The sequence below is a fragment of the Leopardus geoffroyi genome, chromosome D4, assembly GCF_018350155.1.
Source record: "Leopardus geoffroyi isolate Oge1 chromosome D4, O.geoffroyi_Oge1_pat1.0, whole genome shotgun sequence".
NCBI lineage: Eukaryota > Metazoa > Chordata > Mammalia > Carnivora > Felidae > Leopardus > Leopardus geoffroyi.
Genome location: NC_059342.1, coordinates 1,064,157 through 1,085,195, shown reverse-complemented (window position 1 = coordinate 1,085,195; position 21,039 = coordinate 1,064,157). Strand labels below are relative to the sequence as shown.

At 60.4% G+C, this 21,039-nt stretch overlaps 1 protein-coding gene and 1 long non-coding RNA gene across 4 annotated transcripts; both read right to left on the bottom strand.

The window, feature by feature from the left end:
• Nucleotides 1–866: 866 nt before the first annotated feature.
• Nucleotides 867–18,067, bottom strand: SUSD3 (sushi domain containing 3). 3 transcript variants are annotated; one of them, XM_045468327.1, is made up of 6 exons: nucleotides 17,930–18,041; nucleotides 13,514–13,594; nucleotides 6,607–6,795; nucleotides 4,979–5,123; nucleotides 4,456–4,608; nucleotides 867–1,544 (listed from the first exon to the last, which is right to left on the bottom strand). In XM_045468327.1, the coding sequence occupies exons 2-6, from the start codon at nucleotides 13,557–13,559 to the stop codon at nucleotides 1,352–1,354; spliced, it is 726 nt and encodes a 241-aa protein (XP_045324283.1). In that variant the 5' UTR covers nucleotides 13,560–13,594; nucleotides 17,930–18,041; the 3' UTR covers nucleotides 867–1,351. The 3 variants fall into 3 exon arrangements, with proteins under 3 accessions (XP_045324283.1, XP_045324280.1, XP_045324282.1); XM_045468324.1 differs by lacking the exon at nucleotides 13,514–13,594 and having other exon boundaries at nucleotides 17,930–18,067; XM_045468326.1 differs by lacking the exons at nucleotides 13,514–13,594; nucleotides 17,930–18,041 and adding an exon at nucleotides 13,404–13,470.
• Nucleotides 18,068–18,679: 612 nt separating this feature from the next.
• Nucleotides 18,680–20,472, bottom strand: LOC123592891. Its single transcript, XR_006709995.1, has 3 exons — nucleotides 20,366–20,472; nucleotides 19,841–19,980; nucleotides 18,680–18,782 (listed from the first exon to the last, which is right to left on the bottom strand). It is a non-coding gene; the product is annotated as an uncharacterized LOC123592891 (long non-coding RNA).
• Between the last annotated feature and the right edge of the window lie 567 nt (nucleotides 20,473–21,039).

The window sequence follows — 21,039 nt, the reverse complement described above, 5'->3', positions numbered from 1 at the left end:
ACAAGAGCCAAGGGACAGACAGACCAATCCGGGTAGCCTGCATCAGGATATATTTGTAAGTGATGGGAAACACCGCAATCATGGCTTCAGGGGGGCAGCCCAGGCTCCTGAGGACCAGAGGCTGCCCTCCTCACGGCCCCAGTGTGGCTGCGGAGGCTCCGGGCAGGAAGCAGGGAAGGTCAGAGGACAAACCAAAGTGACTTTTCTCAATGGCCAGACAGATCCCACCCCAAAATGCAGGAGACTGGAGGTTGGATCTTCACCGGCCCAGGACAGATGTGGACGTGGAGGGTGGGACCTAGCAGCCCCCAGGAGCCACTCAGAGGCGTGGCTGAGCAGTGAGCCCTGAAGGAGCACAGCAGCAGGTGCAAACGTTTAGAGCCACACTTGATGGGTGTGGACACACAGGTATGCTGTCTGTCTGTCCCCTCAGGAAGACGGGCTGGGTGGTAAGAGACAGGACATCTTCCCGTCAAACTGGTTTGACGAGTTCAGGGTTGGGGGACTGTGATGGCTTTGAAGGTGTCCGCTGTGCCTGGTCCTCCTCCCATCCAGAAGTGGAGTTCAGCTGCCCCCTTGCTGGCTGGCCAATGCAGCAGCAGTGACCCGGCAGGACTTCCCAGGCCCCGGAGGGCATGGCTGGCACTCAGGACTCTCACCGTGGACACCAGCCCCCAGTGTGCAAGGAGACCCGGGCCACTCGAGACGGCCACTGCCGTTGCGGTCTCTGTGAGCAGGCTGCTGATGGCACTGCCCGACGGAGCCCCAGCAAGCCCGGGGCCCCGAGCAGCAGTGACAATAAGGGAGTTGTTTTACACCCTGAGTACAACAGAGATTGAAAATCAAGACAGTGGTCTTTATCTTTCTTTTCCCAGTGTCAGGATGGTTTATTTCCCACCTCTCACCCCTTGTGGCTACTGTGCAGGTAACAGAGGCAGCACCCCAGCTGGGCCCCTGCTCACAGGCCCCGGCCTGGCCTGCGGGGAAGATGAGGCAGCCAGCGGGAGCCGAGAGGTTGGCTGCCCGGCCTCCTGCTCTGCTACACGTGAGATTTGCTTAAAACGTCCTCCAGTTTCTTTAAAGGAGCAGGCTAGGCAGGGCTGCACCTGGTTCCGGAACCTTTCGTGCTGGTTCCAAGGGAGCCCATCTATAAAAACCGTTCTGGCTGGGCGTCCCCGGGGCCGGACACCCCACTGGCGTCCCCAGCTCAGCACCCTGAGGGATCCCTAACCCCAGAAGGTGATTTCACTGACCACTCTTGAGCTGGGCACAGGTGGACATGCAGGTGGCTGGGTGGTGGGGTTGGCCGGGGCTTCCCAGTGCGGAGGGCAGGCTCTGGCCTCTGCCTCAGTCACCCCGGGACGTAGGCCGCATGCTGCCTGGACATTCCTGCAGCGGGCCAGGAGGCAGGCAGGGTGCGCCCCGGGTCTGCCGTGTGCGCCGTCACCTGGGCACGGGGTGAGCCAGCAGGATGGGTGGTCCAGGGGTCCTTGTCCACGCCACGGGCCGTGCCAGCCATTTCTCTGGTGCCCTCACCCAGGTCTCTGCAGGAAGAAGAGGCAAAGCTTGGGGGAAGAGCGGGGACCCCGTGTAACCTGCCCCTGCCCCCATGCCGGGCACCTGGGCCCTGCCTTCAGTGGGCTTGGGGCAGGGTCCGAACTGCCCTGAGCCTGAGGACGCCCCTCCCTGGGCCTCAGACCCCTCACTCCTACGAGGTATGTGGTCCAGGCAGCAGCATGCCCACCTTCCAAGCTGGGAAGGGGCTTCCTGGGGTGGTGCTGGGGAAGGGGGCTTATTCAGCGTGCGCAGAAAGCACAGGGGCCAGGCCTCTCCCTGGCCCCGTTGCTGGGGGCAGAGACAGCTTTGCTCCTCCAGGCTGTCCTCTGGTGGCCTGGGGCCAGGTCACCCACTGCCTGTATCTCCGGTTCCTCTGTGCATCCCACCCCCAACCCACAAACCAATCACACTCTTCAGCCTGACCGGAGCCTGCAGCCCCATCCACCGGGTCGTCTCCTGCTCACGCTGCCCTGCTGCTTCCTGCCCCCACTTAAGATGCTGTCTCTCTCCTTCCCCCAAATGCAGACTCTCCCCATCTGTTCACCACAGGCATCACCTCCTCCAGGAAGCCTGCCTGGATCTCTGCTCCCCCCACACTTAACTCTCAGAAAAGCTCTAGGAAGTAGTAGGAGTTAAGAAGTTATGTTGGTTTGATGAATAAGTAAATGAACCGGTTAATTAGCGGAGAGGAAAGACGGCTTGGTGGGTGAGGCTGTGGACTTTGGAGCCAGACAGCCGGAGTCCAAACTCGGCTTCACGCTTAGCAGTTATGTGCGGTTCTGGACAAGTTTCTATTAAAATGGGATGGAAACGGTGCCCGCCGCTAAGGTTAGAGCAGTGCCTGGCCTATCGGGAGTTGCTGGGAAACATACAGAAAACAGGAATGCCGGGGGCACACCCGGCCTCCTCCAGACAGCCCCACTGACCTAGATGGGGGGCTCGAGGCCCTGGGCCTTACCTAGGAAGGCACATCCGAGAGACAGCCGTTCCTCCCCCACTGAACTGGTGCGTCCCCAGCTAAGACACAGCACAGTGTGTCACGGTCTATAACGGGAAGGGAAGGTGCCACCGGGCAGGGGGCGATGGAAAAGCTCTGAGACCTGCCGGGGGTGGGGGGGGCTGACCGTCCGCGAGGAGAATGCATCAGCCGAGACCCCGCGGTGCAGCCGGAGCAAAAAGGCAGGCACTTGCGGCCGTGGCTACGCTTCTGTCCCAAGGACACACAGAGCTCCCAGAACAGCCGTCACCAGTAGGCGACGCGCAGAGTAACCCCGAAGGACTAAAGCCAACAATACAAGTGACAGCAGTGGTGTGGGGAACACCTCAGCGTTAACCGAGGAGCCGCCGAGGAGCATGAGCTGGCGCCTGCTAAGGGAGTGAGCAGGAGACAGGTCCTGACGCCCGGTGACGGTGCAGCTGCTGTGAAAACGGCTCAGATAACTTGTGCTGGGCTCCTGGGGAAAGAACGCGGAAATAAAAACATCCAGACTGTTGACCTCAACAGTCCATTCTTGGGTGGTCCCAAATGTCATCTTGAGAAAGGAAAACCACTCTAAGTAAGTGCAGACATTCACCCAAACCCGAGTGCCGTGGCTGGAGCCTCTGGGGCGACGCTCTGGGGACCGCGGACCACGTGGTGCACGGATGGAAAGGGGGCGAGGCAGCATTTCTGCCACGCCACCGTGACGTGCGCCTAGCGTGTGTCTAAGGTGCATCTGGAGCTCCAGGGAGGGAGACAGGAAATCAGCGCCTCCCCGTGGGCCAGACTCCACACTCCAGCCATCGCTGGGCCCGGGAGGTCGCAAACAGACACGGGGCCAGACCACTGCACCACAGCCGCGCCTCAAGACAAGAGCAGGATGAACGGTGACGGCCGGCACTCCCCGAGCCCTGTCCAGCCGGCCCAGGCACTGCTAAGACCCTGGCCGTTTGACCGAGGACCCTGAGGCTGCAGCAGCCGCCATGCAGCAAGGCCACCAGACGGGGACAGGTGGATGGAAAGGACCGGAGCCTGTGGAAACGTGCACCCACATGAGGTCGGGGACAGTGACCGTGAGCGTGACAGGGGGCCCATTACACGTTCCGTCTGCTTCTGTGTGCTCCTGACATCTCCCCAAAATAAAGTTCAGGAAAGAGTTCAGAGTGACGTGCAAACAGCAAAACCAAAAAGAAAGTGAGTAAACAGCCAGAGCTCATCCTCATTCCTCACAACAGGAAGGACAGAGTCGCGGCACAATTAGAATCACCATGTGTAACCCCCAGGCCACAGGTCAGGGCCGTGGGGGGAGCAGTGTGGCCCCTTGCAGAGTCCCCTCTTCATCACGTGACGTGGACGCCTCAACCGAGAGGCCCCAGAGCATGTGACCACAGGGCGCCAGCCTGACCTGCGTCTGTGACCCACAGCAGCACAGCCACCAGGGGGCACATCCGGGAGATGCAGCCTGAGTGTGGCCATGCAGAAGCCTGGCGTCCCAGAACCCGCAAGAGACAAAGCTGCCAAAAACAAACGGCCCGCCCCACTGAAGGCGCCCGGAGCCCCAGCGCTGGGGTCAGAGGGCACATGCTGAAGGCTAGAAACACCGGGAGCTGTTGTATCTGCAGCCCACGTGCAGCCTTGGCCAGACTCCGGGAGTCAGAGGAAGGGACATAAGAGAATGTCCCCGTAACGGTTCAGAAAGTCTGTGTGCCCGTGCAAGAAGCACGAGACCCAGAGCCCTGCTGCGTCCCCCGGGAGGGGACCTCCTGTCGCTGCAGGTCTGAGTTCCCAGGATGAAGGCACCGGGTGGTGGGAGTTGAGGCTCAGGTAAGGCTGGGCAGCGTGTGGGATGACGGGCGTCCTGACCGAGCTGGGCCCCCCACCCTCACGCCCAATGCCCCCCTCGCCGTGCCCGTGCCCACGTGGTGAAGCTGTAGTTGTCGTGCGCCTGGCCAGGGCGGACCCCGGGGTCCCTGCCACCACCGCCGCCATGGTTCGGGCCCTTGAGGCCGAGGTAGGAGGCCTGCACCGTATCCAAGTCCCCGGCTTGCAGCTGGAGCCACAGCTGGGTTGCCCTGGGGAGAGACGGGGGAAGGACATTCAGGATGCCAAATCCTCTGCAAGGCGGTTGATGAGCCGGACTCTGGCTCGTCACCCTGCTCACCCAGCACCGCGGAGCCCAGGCCGCGAGCAGACCCAGACTGAAGGAGGCCCAGACCAGACCCATGTGTGCGGCCTGGTTAGGAAAGACCTTCCGGAGGCTCTGTGCGTCACAGGCTGCTGTGGGGCAGCACTCGGTAGCCGGGCTCCCTGAGGAGCCGGCAGCCCCAGTGCCCCTGGACACCCACCAGAGGCCCAGGGCACGGATGGCAAGTGCCCATGGAGCGCCCTCTGCCCTCAGGCTCGGGCGGCAGGGAGGGCTGGAGGCCGCTGGGGCCAGCGTACCTGTCGGACCGCTGCTCACTCCTCTTCATGCACCTCATGAGGCAGCAGGTGAGGAAGGCCATGGACATGAGTAGGATGATAGCGCAGCTGACGATGGAGGCTATCACGGCCACCTTGAAGCCGAAGGTCTCGTACGGCGGCACGGCTGTGAGGGAGACAAGGCCATCTCCTGCACAGGGCTCGCGAGGCCCTCAGCAACCCCGTTCCGTGGGGGAGGCAGGGAGGTAGGTGCTGGTGGCTGGGGCTGTCAGGGAACACTGTCCCCTAAAGGGGGGGGGGTGCTTGGGCAGGGTTTCGGAGGGTGTGTAGGAGTTCACAGCAGCACACCCGGAAAAGCTCTGAAAGGAGTTCAGTGATAGCCCCCTGGTTCCATGGCAGCCACGTGCCAGCAGTGGCCTGCTTCCACGTGTTCCAAGCTGGCAAACCCTTCAGGGGCCCACATGCCTTCTCAGTTCACTTTCCAGGAGGCCCAAAAGCAAGAAGAATGCCTGTGTCTGAGGCCAAAGGGCCTTTGCTGCTTCACAGCCGTGTGACCTCAGCTATGGGTCGAGCAGTGTTCTACCGGGTTCTAACGGGCATCCTGGGAAGACAAGGCCCAGGGTCCTAGTCTGAGCAACACTGCACACCCTGCCCTGCGGGGACACTGCTCATGCCCTGCCTCCACCCCCATCCCCTGCCCCAGCTGAACACAGGCCACCCAGACCCAAGAGCTCTCCCGGCCGCCCCTGCAGCTGTATATCCATCTTCTGGCCCGTGGGGGTGAGGGGAATCGTGTGGGGCACTTCTTAGGGCCTTCCTTTCCTGCCCGGCCACGACAAGCACCCAGAACACAGGTGCCATTGTCTTGAGTCCCACCCCAGAGCGACGGGCCAGCGCGGCCTGGGTCCCCCCCTCCACAGGGAGTGCCGTATGAGATGCCCATCCTGAGGGCTATGGGCCCTCAGAGAGAAAGCTCCTTGTCAGTGAATCCCTGTTATCTTGGAGCCTAATCCGGATGGGCGCCCTCCTTCTCAGAGACTGATCCAGCACACGAGCATTTGAAAGGCTCTGAGAAGTACTGTAGCCTATTCATCCAGCATGTTCCAAACCGTGTTGGCTACGAAGCCCTCTTTGATGCCCGACACACGTCAACACGATACAGTGACCTCCCTTTGGAAAACCCTTCACCACCCTGTACAACAAATACAACTCGAAAGCTAAAAAGCCATCTCGTCCCCTGACGGGGAGCCCGGGGCTGCGAGCGTCCTGGCCCGCAGTGTCCCCAGTTCTAGAATCCATAGCACATATAATATCCTATTAAGGTCTGCTGCATGGGTGCATAAAAGAATGAATGAATGAACAGACAGAGCTGCCCGCTTAAAAGATGACAGAGAACAGCTCAAACAAGCTCTCAGTACTGACAGGCCAAGTCGGTGGCAGAGTAAGGGTTGAGGCTGCTGGGCCTGGAGTCCATGGGCAGACATGGGGCCCAGTGGGGGCGGTCCAGCTGCCAGCAGCGGGGTCGGGACCCTACAGAGGCCTAGCGGGGACTTGTAGCCACCGCATCCCCTCCGTGGACGCTCGCGCCCCATATGACGGGACCAGCCGCCCCCCACCCCCCGCAGGTGCTCAGGGGACGCGGGCCTCACACTTGCACACGGGGCTCACTGAAGACCACTCGGCGATGCTCCCCTTCCAAGCACAGGTGAGGAGACCGGACCCAACCATCTGGTGGCCTGAGGGGCAGTGGAACACGAGGACGGTCCCCACAGAAGTGCCGTCGCCACGGAGGACTTGAAGGGTGCCCCGCGGGGGTGGCTGCACCCGTGTGCACGTGCCTAGGGAAGAAGAGAGCAGAGATGAGGACCCTACCCTGGACGGCAGAGGGTGGGAAGGAGCCCCGGCGGGGAAGGGCGCTGCTGCTCCAACAGCCACACGACGCCCTGGGTAAGGTGCCACGGCCCAGGCCATCTGGTGTGGCAGCCACTCGGCCGGTGGCCTGGGGGCCAACACGGAGCAGATCCCAACATTAAGTGAACTTTAGAGTTTCCAAAGACCACAGTGTTGAAAAAACGCATCTGTGTCAGAAGACAAGAAGAGCAAACACAGGTGACTCTTGAACAACACGGTTTTGAACTGCTCGGGTACACTCAAGTGTGGACTTTTTACAGGACAGGGCTGTAAACGGATTTTCTCTGACTTACGACTTTTTTTTTTTTTTTAATTTTTTTTTTTCAACATTTATTTATTTTTGGGACAGAGAGAGACAGAGCATGAACGGGGGAGGGGCAGAGAGAGAGGGAGACACAGAATCGGAAACAGGCTCCAGGCTCTGAGCCATCAGCCCAGAGCCCGACGCGGGGCTCGAACTCCCGGACCGCGAGATCGTGACCTGGCTGAAGTCGGACGCTTAACCGACTGCGCCACCCAGGCGCCCCACTTACGACTTTCTTAATGACGTTTCTTTTCTCTAGTTTACTTTACTGTAATCATACGGTGCATAACCCATCTAACACGCGAGATAGGTGTGAACCAGCTCTTGATGTGATCAGTAAGGCTTCCAGCCAACAGTAGCCATTAGTGGTTAAGTTTTCGGGGAGTCAGAAGTTATATCCAAATATCAACTGCATGGGGGTCAGGACCCCTAACTCCTGTGTTGGTCAAGGGTCAACTGCACACAATTAGTATCTAAGCGTAGCTCCAAAGGCAGAAGCAAGGAAAAAACAGGGGAAGGGAGAGACGGGCAGTGTGCGTGAAAAGTAAGAAAGAACTTTCATTGCTCCAATAACTAAGACACAAACAAGCTCAGGTGAAACCACCAGGAAGAGATCTGGAGAGCGCAGGACGAAGGTTCAACCCCCTTGCTGGTTGGTATCTTCGTACCCATCCACAAAAGCGGACCCCAAATAAACAACAACGGCTAACGTGGGAACCCGCGCGTCACAGAAAAAACGCAAGGAGCCGAGAGGCAAGAATCTGTTTCCGCACAGTAGCTGAGGATGTGCGGTTTCAGAGACCTCGTCTCTCACCCCTCGAGCTGGCCAATCGTAAGAGAAAAAAGACCATGTGCCAAGTTCAAGAGGCCTGGGAACGCCCGCTCTGCGTGGATCCAGACCTTTCTGGATGGGAAAATGTGTGAAGAGCTTTGTGTCGTGGGTCATCCGAGAATTTAGCCAAAGGAAAGAATTACGAATCTGCAGCCAGGATTTCTACACCAGGACGTTCACCCCCACGTGTACAGAGACCACCAATGTGCCCGGCCGTGGACCCGTGCAGCCAAGCAAGGCATAGCCTGGTGACAAATGCCAGCCAGCCGTCCTTCCATAAGGACGTACAGAGACGGTATGAACGGAGTGGCAATCACAGCACCATCATGAGACCGCCACAATGACAACAGCTGGCGCTTACAGGGAGCCTACGGAGTGCCGGATGCTGAACGCACGCCTTACGTGCACTGACACATCAACCTGGACAGTGCCTTCCTGGGCAGCCACCACTCTCCCCACTTGACAGGTTAGGAAACCGAGGCACAGGGTGGCTAAGTCACTTCCCGAGGCTACACAGCTCCTGTGTTGCAGGGCAGGGATTCGGGACCAGCAAGATGGCACCAGGCTACCTTCTGAACACGTGTGTGCGCACGGACATACGCACGCAGCCACGTGCCCTGTGTCTGGCTCCCCTGCTCAGCACAACGCCCAGGGAAGGCACCAGCCACGACATTCTGCCGTCAGCCTGGCACGCTGTGACCCAGCCAAGCTCCTGCACTCGCCAGGCTGCGCGACACGTGGCCTTTCCCGTGTTCACTCGGACGGCAGCACCAGGCCGGCTCCTTGCGTGCTCCAGCCCTGACACGTGGACACTTCTTGACCCACAGTCAACTCGCCAGCCAACCCTGCGGGCTCTGCTTTTAAAACCTGTACCCAGGACACCCCCCCCCCCCGGGGGCTAGAGTGCCCCCCAAGGCCACGCCCACCTGGAAACAGCCACGGGGGCTCCACATAGGCTGTGGGAGGAGAGCACACCCAGGACCGCCCAGGACAGCGGCTGTCACTCGGGACAGCCACACACGCACATGCCTGGCACATCCAACCTGCCCAGAGGGGAAACCAAGGCAGGGGGAGGTCAAGCCACCCCTTGTCCAGCTGTGCTGGCCTTGCCCCGCTCAGGGCGAGGTTGTTAAGGGGGCAGTAGCCCTGAGCATCGGCCCCGCTTCGTGCTGTCAGGAAAACAGGAGGAGCCGCGGCTGCCCCAGGCCTCACCATGGGCAGTGACTGTGAGTGACAGCATTTGGCTGCACTAGTCCACCCCTTGTTCTGCCCCACCGAGAACTGGGGGGAGGGGGGCTCACGGGCCGAAATGTGGGGCAGAATGTGAGCCGGGGGCCCTCATGCTTTGCGCAAGGGGTGGGGCGCTGACTCCTGGAACCTAGTGGGTGCTTGGCTACAGCCCTGTGAGCAGGGCAGTCCATCACTACCTTACAGATGGGGAAACTGAGGCACAGCAAGGCTGGGTGACACACCTCGGGAACTGGCCGCAGCTGTCCCCGTCTGTCCTGCGGCTGGGAGGATGTGGGCCCCCGTCTGCAGGTGTCCGACACCAGCATCACTACCCCCACCAGCAATGCAGCTCTGATAGAATGTTCTGGCCAAGAAGCACCCTCACTCCTAGCCTCGTGCAGCACTCCTAACCATCTCAGAGGACAGCGGAGAAGAATCATCGTCTCCATTTTGCCTCGAGGAAACCAAGGTTCCACAGGGGAGGGGCCCGGGACTAAGCAGCAGAGCAGGGGGTGCGGGTACCTGTCCCAGAGCAGGTCTTTCCCTGATAGATGGCACTACCAAATTACTAAGACAGTGTCAACAATCACAAAAGAAAGGAACAGGTAAATCAGAAAAGAAAAACCAATGTCTCAAAAACCAGGGGAAGGGCAATTAGTTTAAAAAAAAATTAAATAAAAAGCATTCACATCAGAAAAGAAGCAAACCTCCATTTGACACCATCTTGAATCCAAAAATCCCCAGGCATCTACTAAAAACCTACAGAAACTCGTAAGTCCAGCAAGGCTGCAGGATGCAAGCCCAACACCCGAAAATCCATCATATTTCAGCACAGTGGCAGGGAACAAAGTGGAATAAAGAAAGCAATTCCATTTACAAGAGCGTCCAAAGGAATACATCGCTTAGGAATAAAATGAACAAAAGAAGAGTAAAACTTAAACCCCGAAAACTACAAGACACTGCGGGCGGAAATAAAGGTCCTGCCCAGAGGTGAAGTCGCACGTGCCCGCGGGCCGGGAGACTGACCGCCACACTAGCCTCGGCTCCTCTGCAGACATACCACAGCCCCTCCCAGAGTCCCAGCTGCTGCCTTTCCAGAAACTGACAGGAGGGTCCTAAAATTCTTAAGGAAATGCAGAAAACCTAGGATAGTTCCAACAAAAACTATCTTGAAAAACCTCAAAGTTGGAGGACTCACACTTTCTTGTTTCAAAACTTTCCACAAAGCTACGGTGAGAAAGGGCCAGACCCGGAGCCAATGGAGCAGAAGTGACAGTGCGGAAATGAACTCTTAAAGTCAGGTGAGCTTTGATGAGGGCATGAGGACCGTTCAGCGGGAAGAGAACGGTGTTCCAGCAGCTAGCGCTGGGCAACAACATCCACAGGCAAAGCAGCGCTGGCCCTCTCCCCACACCAGACACAAAAACGAACTTCAAGTGAATCCCAGACCTAAACGTAAGAGCTCAATCTGCAGAACTCTCAGACGAAAGCAGAGGGATAAATCTTCCTGACCTTGATTCGACACCAAAAGACTAACGACAAAAGCAAAAAATAGATAAATGGGACTTGACTGAAATTAAAAATCTTTGTGCTTCAAAGGCCATGATCAAGAAAGTAAGAAGACAAGCTACAGAGTGTGAGAAAATATTTGTCAAGTGTATATCTGATAAAGGACTTGTGTTTAGAGTGCAGAAGTTATTATGCTGAATTATAAATGAAAAACATTTTTTTTTTTAATTTTTTTTTTCAACGTTTATTTATTTTTGGGACAGAGAGACAGAGCATGAACGGGGGAGGGGCAGAGAGAGAGGGAGACACAGAATCGGAAACAGGCTCCAGGCTCTGAGCCATCAGCCCAGAGCCCGACGCGGGGCTCGAACTCCCGGACCGCGAGATCGTGACCTGGCTGAAGTCGGACGCTTAACCGACTGCGCCACCCAGGCGCCCCTAAATGAAAAACATTTTTATTTGAGAGAGAGAGTGCGCGTGAGAGTGGGGAGGGGGCGGGGAGGGGGCAGAGGGAGAGAGAGAGAGGGAGGTGACAGAGGGAGAGAGAGAGACTCTTAAGCAGGCCCCTCGTTCAGTGCAGAGCCCAAGGCGGGGCTCGATCCACCGGCCTGGGATCATGACCTGAGCCGAAATCAAGAGTCGGCCGTTCAACCAACTGAACCACCCAGATGCCCCGTTATACTCACTCCAACATAAAAGACAAATAACCAAATTTAAAAATGGGTAGGGGCGCCTGGGTGGCGCAGTCGGTTAAGCGTCCGACTTCAGCCAGGTCACGATCTCGCGGTCCGGGAGTTCGAGCCCCGCGTCGGGCTCTGGGCTGATGGCTCAGAGCCTGGAGCCTGTTTCCGATTCTGTGTCTCCCTCTCTCTCTGCCCCTCCCCCGTTCATGCTCTGTCTCTCTCTGTCCCAAAAATAAATAAACGTTGAAAAAAAAATTAAAAAAAAAAAATAAAAATGGGTAAAGTATCTGGACAGACATTTCTCGACAGACACACCAGTGGCCCCCATAAGCACATGAGAAGATGCTCAACGGCCTTCCTTCAGGCAAATGCCAATCAAACCACCAGGGAGTCCCTGCTTCACATCCAGCAAGCCCCCGTCCCTGAAAAGGACCAGGTGTCCCCAGGAGGTGGAGAACCTGGAGCCGCGTGCCCTGCAGGTGGGAACACAACACGTGAAGCCCCCTTCCTGCCGGTCACACGGGGCGCCGCCCCGCCCAGCAACACAACCGAGATGAAAACACACCCACACACAGACTTGCACACACACACACACACAACAGCGTCACTCCCGAGAGCCAAACGGTGGAAACCACCCCAACGTCCACACGGATGAGTGGACAGATAAGTAGAAAATGGTACAAGCCCCGCTGGAACAGCACCAGACGACAAAAAGGAGAGGGGCAGCGACACAGGCCACGGTGTGGCCGAACCCTATGAGGACGGGACGCTCGGTGCCTGAGCCAGTCACAAAACCTCATGTTGTCAGACTCTGTTTATAGGAAGTGTCTGGAAGAGGCAAGCAAATCCTCACAGGCGGAAAGTAGATTAGCCATGGGCGGGGGGTGCGGGGGGCGTGGGGGGGAGACTGCTGGAGGGCGCGCGGCTTCTCTCCGGGGTGATGAAACGTTCTAAAAAGGACTGTGGTGATGGCTGTACCTATCTGAAAACGTACTATAAGCCACTGAGCTGCACACGTTAAATGCACACTTTAAATGGGTGAGTGACATCTCAATAAAGCTCCTAAAAATTCCAGGAAAATACTTGTGTCAATCAAAGAAGTGCAAATTTAAAATGCGAGGTATTGTTTTGGCCCCTTAGCTTGGTCAAGATGGAAAAGACTGGCGTGCCGGGGCGGGTGCGGTGTGTGCGTGTGCGCGCAGAGCCCCGGCGTGGAGGGCAGGGGACCCACCCGGTGCCCCCGAGGTGGACGCTGCCCGCTTCTGCTCGCTGACCTGGGACTGAGCGCTGCAGACTCTGGGCTCTTAACTGACCGCCACACTTGGCCTCGACAGGCGCCAAGGCAGGATCGACGGAAAGGCTGTCCCAGCCACCGGGCTGCAGCCAGCGCCCCCACCAGGACCCGTGGACACGGACACCGGCTGTCCTCCCCGCCAGGAGGCGGGCGGGGCATTCTGGAACTGGGTAGACGGAGCACAGCAGCCACAGGCCGGCCACGTGGCCCCTCCCCCGGGGTCACCAGGGAGCCAACACTTCCTAGTCCTCAATTTAGAGCCGCCACTTCTGCTTCTGGGGCTGGGGCCGCTAAGCAGCCTCTTTCGGTGCTGCCCCCCGTGTGACCCGCCTGGGGAGGGGGCTGGCCAGGGGGAGAGGCCGGAAGCGCTCACAGCACCCGCACCAAGCGCCTGGCCTGCACACCTAGAACTTTCTCAAGAAGGTCAGGAGCCCTGAGGGACAGACCAGAGCGGCAGCAGAGGCGATGAAGCAGCCTGGTGAAGTGTCAAGGGCAGGGTCAGGCTGGGAGGTGTGGTAATAAATCCATTCAGCTCTGCGGGTGCGTCTGTGATATTTAAGACAAGGGAAGAGAGCCTCCAGCCAGTGTCACTGCTGAATGTCACCGCCTGGCAGCCAGGGCCCGGCCCAGCCTAGACCCCTCGGGCTCTGCGGCAGCCCCCCCCCCCCCCCTGCCACCCGCACCTGCTGCTCTGGGCCTGTGACCCTTCTGGAAGTACCCAGACAGCACTGCCATCTCAGGAACTGCTTCGCCCTGTGTGCACGGGCTGGGGGAGGGCCCCGCTGTCACTCACATCCTGTGCTGCTGCCAGTTCCCGTGGGGGTGGCCAGGATGCCCATCCTGGGTTTCTCCACCCAGGGGATGGGTCACACATCTGAAAGGAGAGAAGTGATTCTCCCTAAGGTGCTCAGAGCCATAAAGGGGACAGAGAGAGGGGGCTGTCAGGGAAGGGGGAGGGGCGGCACCGACCCCCAGACGGGAGACAGGATTTAGAGCCCACCCAGTGAGCACACTGTGGGGTGGGGGTCTGCGGGTCTCCGAGAGACTCCGAGTGGGGGCTTGAAGTGCAGTCCTGGCTCTGTGCCCCAGCCCTGCGGCCTCACACTCTGCATTTCCAGGCAGCGAGCCGAGCTCACACCCGTCAGAGGCAGGGAGCCACAGCATCAGTGTGTGGCCGGCCAAACACGGGGCTAGAGGAATAATCGTGGTGAGAGGAGGGGGAGGAGCCCTGCCCAGAAGAGGGGAATGCCTTCCCTGGGGGGCCGGCCGGGAGCCCCACGTCCCGGACAGGATGCTGAGGTGGGAAGGTGCTCCTGCCCCTGCTGGGAAGCCCCCAGCCCCCAAACCTCAGGCCCTCTCCACCGGGTCTGACTCGAGTCCTGGACCTGGGCCTCCCCTGGCTCAGACTCAATTTCCCCACCTGCAAAACAGGGTGAACTGCCCCCCCGCAAGGGTCATGAGAAGAGTAAGGCCACCCCAGGGAGACCTCAGAGCAGTGCCTGAGCTCAGAAACACTCCCCAGGAGGGGGCTCAATGCCTCATTCTGAGCACCCAGCCCATGGCACCCCAGACACCCCCAGGCTCCTATGGGTCTCTTCCGGCATCCCTTCCCTGAGCCCAGAAGGCCAGCAAACACATCTCTGGGCTGAGCCCATTTTCCAGATGAGGAAACTGATGTCCCCCGTGTACACTGGCAGGGTCCCCACAAGACCCTTCCACAGAACTGGTGACACACAGCCAGGGCAGGGAGGTGGTTGAGTGCCAAAGGGCTGCGGGGGGCTGTAGTCACGTCCACCCAAGACCCCCTCCCAGAGACGTCCTGAGGAATCACCACGGCGGGCGGATGGGCCAGCGGGCCCTTGACACCATGGCCCTTGACACGGCAAACCCAGCTTCTGCTCACAGCCCTTACTGACCCCTCCCCGTCCTGGAGACCCCAGACCCCATCACTGGCTCCCAACAGCCCCTCCCTTGATATCTAAGAGGCAAATCCCACCTCCTCCTGTCGCTGCTGAAAACCCTCACAGACACCCCGCTGCCCCTGGGCATCCTGCAGGACACCCTCACGCTGTCCTCTCCTCCAGGCCCCGCCCACCTGTGGCTGGCCCAGACACCTGGCGCTGCACCCCCCCAGCCCTTCTCTGGCTGGACCTATGCACCCCTCAACCGTGGGTGCATTGCTCCTTGGGCCCTTCATGGCCTTTTTTTTTTACTAGGTGCAAATAAATCTTAAAGCAGGAAAAACAAAGTAAATGGATTCACTGCAAAGAAGACACAAACCCAAACCACACCCTAGGGGCTCCCTGGACAGTGAAGGGCAGACTTGCCCTGGAACGCCCCTTGTCCCCAGCTCCCGCCCCAACGGGTCCAGGAGGATGCTCCCTCTCCTGGGGAGGGGGGGTGCAGGGCCTGCCATGGTGCTTCCCCAGCCCAGCCCCGCATGGCCAGCAGGGCAAAGAACAAGTCTGCTTGTTAATCTTTTATCTGGAACCTTGGGCCACAGGCCTGCCTGCTCCGTCCTCCTCCTTCCCGGAGCCCACACTGCCCTCAAACCCTGACCTCCCCCCCGCCCCCGCCCCGCAGGACCTGGTAAATCGGTTACTTTTTTCCGTTCTGGGAAGGGGCGCACTGGGACTGGGCTGGGGAGACAGGTTGCTGGGCCCGCTCACCACGGGCCTGGGTCCCTGCCACACTGGAGAGTTGCTTCCTTGATCTGCGTCTGGGTTTCCCCCAAACGGAAAGGGAAACCCAAGGAGGAGAGTTCAAAGGGTGACATGTGCTCTATGGAGGGTGGGACCCCCAAGACCCCAGCAGGGGGGGACAGCCACACGTGGGGGGGCCCACAGCCCCAGCTGTGTGTCTTCAGGCTAGACACTCGCCCTCTCTGAGCACGTCTCCTGTCCCCTCCGAGGGCAGGCCCGGGCCTCGGGCCTTGGCCACAGCGGAGACGGGGTCTCCCGGCACGCCCCGCAGCTGGTGGGTCAGCCCACGCGGGCGGAATCCCCAGTGTGTTTCAGAGCAGACTCAGGCTGGTTCCCACCCAGGAAGAGCTGCCACCCAAAGCTCCAGGGGCGGGGGAAGGAACGTGAAGGCAGAAGGCGGGGCTGGACCTCGGAACGAGGAGGCCACACTTGAATTCCCACCGCTCCCCCTGGGCCTCGGTCTGTCCTCTGTGAAGTGGGCGCGGCTCAGCGGTGCGGCAGGGATATAGGAGTCACGCCCATGGCACGCCCTCATCATCCGGGTCCTCCTGCGGCCCCCTTCCCAGGCATCTCCTTCAAGTCCCTTCCAGAAGTGGGAGGGGGTCACCTCTGGCTGCTGGAACCGTGTCCTTCCCGCAGGGCTGCGTTCCTGCACACTCTCCCCCATCAGGGAGTGCTGGAGCAGCCCGGGATGCGGGCCAGGGCCAGCGGGGGCCTGTGGGCAGCGGAAGGGCGGCCTCCAGGGCGAGCTGGGCACCCGGCCTCCACTCAACAAACACTTAACCCCTGCTGTGAGCCAGCCTCTGCCCTTCACCAGCCACACCTGGGCGAAGAGGGAAGAACGTGGACCCCGGGACGCCAGGTCCGTGCGGCTAGACGTTGGAAGAGCAGAGTGATGCGTCCATTTTACCACGGCAAGGAAAAACACGCCCCCCGCCCCCACCGCTAGGTTGTAGCGTGTGCCAAACTGTCACAACCCCACAGGGACAAGTGGGTACACATTTCACAGCTCAAAAGACTGGGGCCATGGGGCAGGGGGATGGTGGGGTCTGGGGTGACTGTGTTACCCTGGAGCAGAACAACTGTGGCGGGGGTGGGGGGTGCACAGGCCTTCCTGACTCTCCCTGACTGGTCCACAAGGCCGGGGACAGGCATGCAGTGCCCACTAAGCACGTGGGGAAACTGAGGCCAGAAGCAGAGCGACACATCCCAGGTGAGAGGTGTCTTTCAACCCCAAATGCTGGGGAAGGGCTAATGGGCTGGGACCCCCAGGGCGGCCAGAGGACTCTGAGCCCTAAGATCGGAGGCGGGGAAAGCCTGAGGGCGGGGACTGGCCTCTGAGACCCCACCCCCCACCCCCAGGATTCTCAGCAAACAGTCTTTTGTATGCAGACGCATCAGGGCCTCCCCTTCCCCGTCCTAGGCTGGTCTTGTGCAAGTCTCTCCACCTCTTGGTCAACACCCACCTCCCCGGCAGTGGGGCAACACTCACTCGGTCGTCACACGCACCAAATTCGGTATTAGGGGGACAGGGAGTCAAAGAAAATAAACCCACCTCACCAGGCCAGGCTGCCCCTAGAGCCAAGCACCTCTCCTCTGCCGGCAACTTGCCTCCTTGGGCCTCAGTTTCCCCATTTGAGAAGGAGCTGCCCACCAGGGCCCCCAGGGTGGGGACTGTTTTAAGCAGGACTGGCAGCACCCAGGGGGGCTCCTCCAGGCCCCGCTTCCACCCGTGCGAAGAGCCCAGTCCTGAGCCTGGCCTGGGCCACAGGTGTGCAGAGACCTTCAGGCATAAGGGGGAGGGGGCAGTGTCCGCTAAAGTGAGCCTCGGGGACCTCTGGTTCTGTTTCTCAGTTAGGCTTTAGGCGCATTCATGCGGCAAAGCCAGCCTCCAAACCTGGGGCTTCGGACGAGCTGCCCACACCGCAGCCAAAGCACGAAGGTGAACCCTCTTCAAAACATTCTCGAAATCAGTCACAAAGTACGCTAAGTGCCAGTCCTCCCACTTCCGGAGACCCCAGACTTCGTCCCTGGCCCGGGAGCCTGGCGACCGCGGAGAGTCGTTCCCCCGCCAGGCTCAGTTTCCTCACCTGTGAACTGGGGGTGGGGGGCCAGCCGGGGCACCGGAGCGCCTCCCCGCTAAGCGAGGCCGGGTCCCCACGTCGGCCGCACCGACCTCCCCTGCTCCGAGCGGGAGCGGGCGCGCACCTGCGCGGAGGGGCGGCTGGCCGCCGCCGCCTGGTTTCGGGCGGCCTGCAGCCGGGCTTCGGCTCCGCTGGGGCGCCGGCTGGGCGGGAGGGGAGGGTCGGAGAGGGTCGTCCTCGGGCGGGTCTCGGGCTGCGGGCCTCCCCGGACGCGGCCGTGCGCCCCTTCTCCCGGCTGCGCGCCCCCACCGCCACGGCTGTGCGCACCCCCTCCCCGCTCCCGCTGCGCCGCGCGCCTCTTGGCTTCCCAGTCCGTGAAATGGGTGCAGAGCCTCGCTCGTGGCCCGCAGCCCCGGCGCTCACCTGTGCCGTTTCCCGGGGCGGGTTCGGCGTCCACCGCGCGCCCCCCGGGCCTCGCCCTGCGGCGAGGGGTCGAGGCCGCCCCGTGCATCCCTGCCTTCCTCGCCGCTCGGCGGGGACCGCGGGGCCTGAGCCGGAGGGGCGGGGCGGCCCGGGACACGTCCCCTAGGGCCGGCCCCGCCCCGTAGGTCAGGGGCGGGGCCGACCCCGCTGGAGCCCCAACCCCCCAGGGGGCCAAGCTGGCGGTGCAGGAAGTCTCGCTCCAGGGCTCTGCACGGGCTTTGCCCTCGGCTCCCGCCCCTCCGAAAACCCCGGTTCCCCAGGCCAGGTGTCCTCCGTGAGCGGCGCATGTGAACCCCATCCGTGTCCCTGTGGGCCAGGCCCTCTGAGCTGGGGGGTCGATGCTGCAGGTCTTCACTGAGGAACCCCGGGTGGTGGGGGCAGATTCAGACCCCTGGGGTCTGGCTGTGCCCTCACGAACGCGGCGGGGCACCTGCCCTCTCCCGGCTCAGCCCCCGGTCCAGCTCCCCGGTTCGTGGTCCGGGCTGGACCCGGAGCTGCAGCCCGCCCCTTCCTCTCCCTCTGACCCCACCCCGCCCAGGCGCCGCGTCCTTGCCTGGCCATTAGCCCAGGGGGCTCTCAGACTACTTCCCAGCAGAGGCGGCACTGGGTGGCTCAGGGCTGCTCCCAAGCAGGCTTGTCTCTTGCGGAGTTGGAGGAAGTGATCTTGGAAGAAAGAAGAGCAGATGCAAAAGTCCTGAGGTGGAATATTTTGGAGGCTTGAAGAACAGCCGAAGTCCCTGGCTCATGAAGCCTGAGAAGGTGGCCCAGGTGGACAGGACTGGCTCTGGAGGGCCTGGCAGGTGGCACAAACAGGTGAGTGTTCTCCTGGAACCACAGAGCAGGGTCCCAGCAGGGCAGCCCATCCCCGCCTCTGCTTTCAGAGCCAGTGGAATAAGTGAGGGACCCTCCCCTCTCCTGGGTCTGAGTTGCGGTCACCCCATAATATCTGGTCCCCACTTCAGACCGGTGGACCACACATGATGAGTTTCTTCAGTTCCCCTGACCAAGCAAGTATATCCCGTTTGCCACATGGGAAAGCCAGGTGAGCCCACAGGGCCTGCTGTGATCCCTGCTCCCTCTAGACCACACTAGGCTGGAGCCCCAGAATTCCCTGCCAGAGGCCCCCAGCCCATCTCCAGGGCTGGCACACAGGGCTAACTAACCCTGGTCTCTGCTTGTGAGTGGGAGGGGAGGTGGGACCGGCTGGCCCAGGCCTCCAGGAGTCCCAAATGCCAGATTGAGCCTGGCCACTTAGGGCGGTATGTTCCGGGGTGCTGTAACAGGGCGCCACAGGCTGAGTGTCTTAGAACTGCACACCTGTTGTCTCGGGGCCTGAGATCAGGTGCCAGCAGATGTGTCCCCTCCAAAGGCCCTAGGAAGGATCTATTCCAGGCCTCTGTTCAGCTTCCGGTAGTTCCCTGGCTTGTGGCTGTCTCATTCCAAACTTCACATGGCCGTCTGTCCCTTTGTACGTTTCTGTCGCTGCCCAGATTTACCCTTTTTATAGGGACACTAGTCTTACTGGATTAGAGGCAGCCCTTCTGACCTCACTTTAACTTGGTTACCTGTAGAGAGGTACTGTCTCCGAAAACGGCATGTTCTGAGGTACTGGGGTTAGGACTCCAGCACTTGAATTTGGGGGGCGGGGGTCTGGGCACAGTTCAGCCCCTGACGGATGGCATCGAGGTCAGGGACACAAACTGTTCTCGCTGGTCTACAGCTGGGTAGTGGGTTCTGGGTGTTCAAGCATGTGGTGCTGGCCCCCTGTACTGTTAGGCAGCTGGGGTGGCCCAAGACCTCTGCCACATCCGACGGGAAACCGTGTCCCTTGTCACAGCTCAGAACACCCACCTGCCACGAAAGCCATCAGAAGCAGCAGGAGCCACTGGGGTCGGTTCTAGAGGTGGGTCCGTGGCTGATATGAGCCATGTGCTGGGCTGCCGCATCCGTCCATGTTTTCCGGGGCCTCTTGGAGAGCCCGGCAACACTGACTGTGTGCAGGGAGGGAAACTGAGGCCCAGGTGGGGAAGGCACTTGGCCCACCTCAGATGACAGACTGCCTGGGCCACCCCCTGCCCCAAAACCTTGTCCCCTCATCCATGGCAGAGCCTGTGACTCTGACAGTCCCCCCCACCCCGATGCCACGAGGCTTAGTGTTTTCATCTGGGGGCTAGAGAGGGTTCTGCTACCTTCCTGAGATCACCCTGAGATCACGGAGGCCCTGCGGTGATCAAGGCTGGAACTGGGCCCCTCAAGCCCCACCCCTTTACCACCTCCCCCCGCCCCCCTCCGCCCTTCCAGCTGCCCAGGGCCCCAGCCTCTCTGCGTCCAGGCCCAGACTGGGAGCAGTGCCTGGGCTATGCCAGGGTCTCTTACCTTCAGGCTTCAGCCCCCCTTCCAGGGAGCCCTCCCTGTTTACCTGCAAACGGCCCCTACAGCGACCCCAAAGCCTGTGCTGAATCTCAGAGAGGACTGTGGCTCCCCCTGTGCAGGTGTAAGGGGCCAGGAAGGAACTTGTGGGCGGCTGTTGGAGAGGCAGCGAGAACCCACACGGACGCCTTGGGGAGCTGATTGAAGCCGTGGCCTCTGCTTTTGGGGTCTGGCCCACACCCTACCACCCGCCCATCTCAGTTTACAACTGGGAGCAGGCAGTACGCTGGAACATTGTGGAATGAATGGACTCGTGGAAAGGAACCAGGGAAGGCAGTGAGGGGGGAGAGGTCTGAGGCCCTGGGTCTCCGTGTTCTGCTCTGTAAAGTGGGCTCATACCTGTGCTGCCAGACCCGTCAAGGGGATGGGGAGGATCTACCCTGGGCATCTCCTCTTCCTGAAGGGGTCCCATGGGCACCTTCCTCAGCCCCCAGTTTGACCGATGTGGTGTCCATGGGCCCTGGTGGCCTGGGGAAGGGGGACTGTTCATAAGCCTGGATGGGGGCAGGTGTGGTTTTTGGTGTGTTTCCCTCAAATCGGATAATAACTGTAGAAATGTAAAATGCTGTTTATTTTCTTTATTCTTTTTTGGGGGGGGCGCCTGGGGGGCTCAGTCAGTT

Coding starts and splice junctions, on each gene's coding strand:
- SUSD3 (XM_045468324.1), bottom strand. CDS start 18,017: ATGCACGGGGCGGCCTCGACCCCTCGCCGCAGGGCGAGGCCCGGGGGG. Junction 6,796..17,929: donor CGCCCCGGGAAACGGCACAG/GTGAGCGCCGGG, acceptor CTTCTTCCCTAG/GCACGTGCACACGGGTGCAG. Junction 4,609..4,978: donor AGTGAGCAGCGGTCCGACAG/GTACGCTGGCCC, acceptor GTCTCTCCCCAG/GGCAACCCAGCTGTGGCTCC.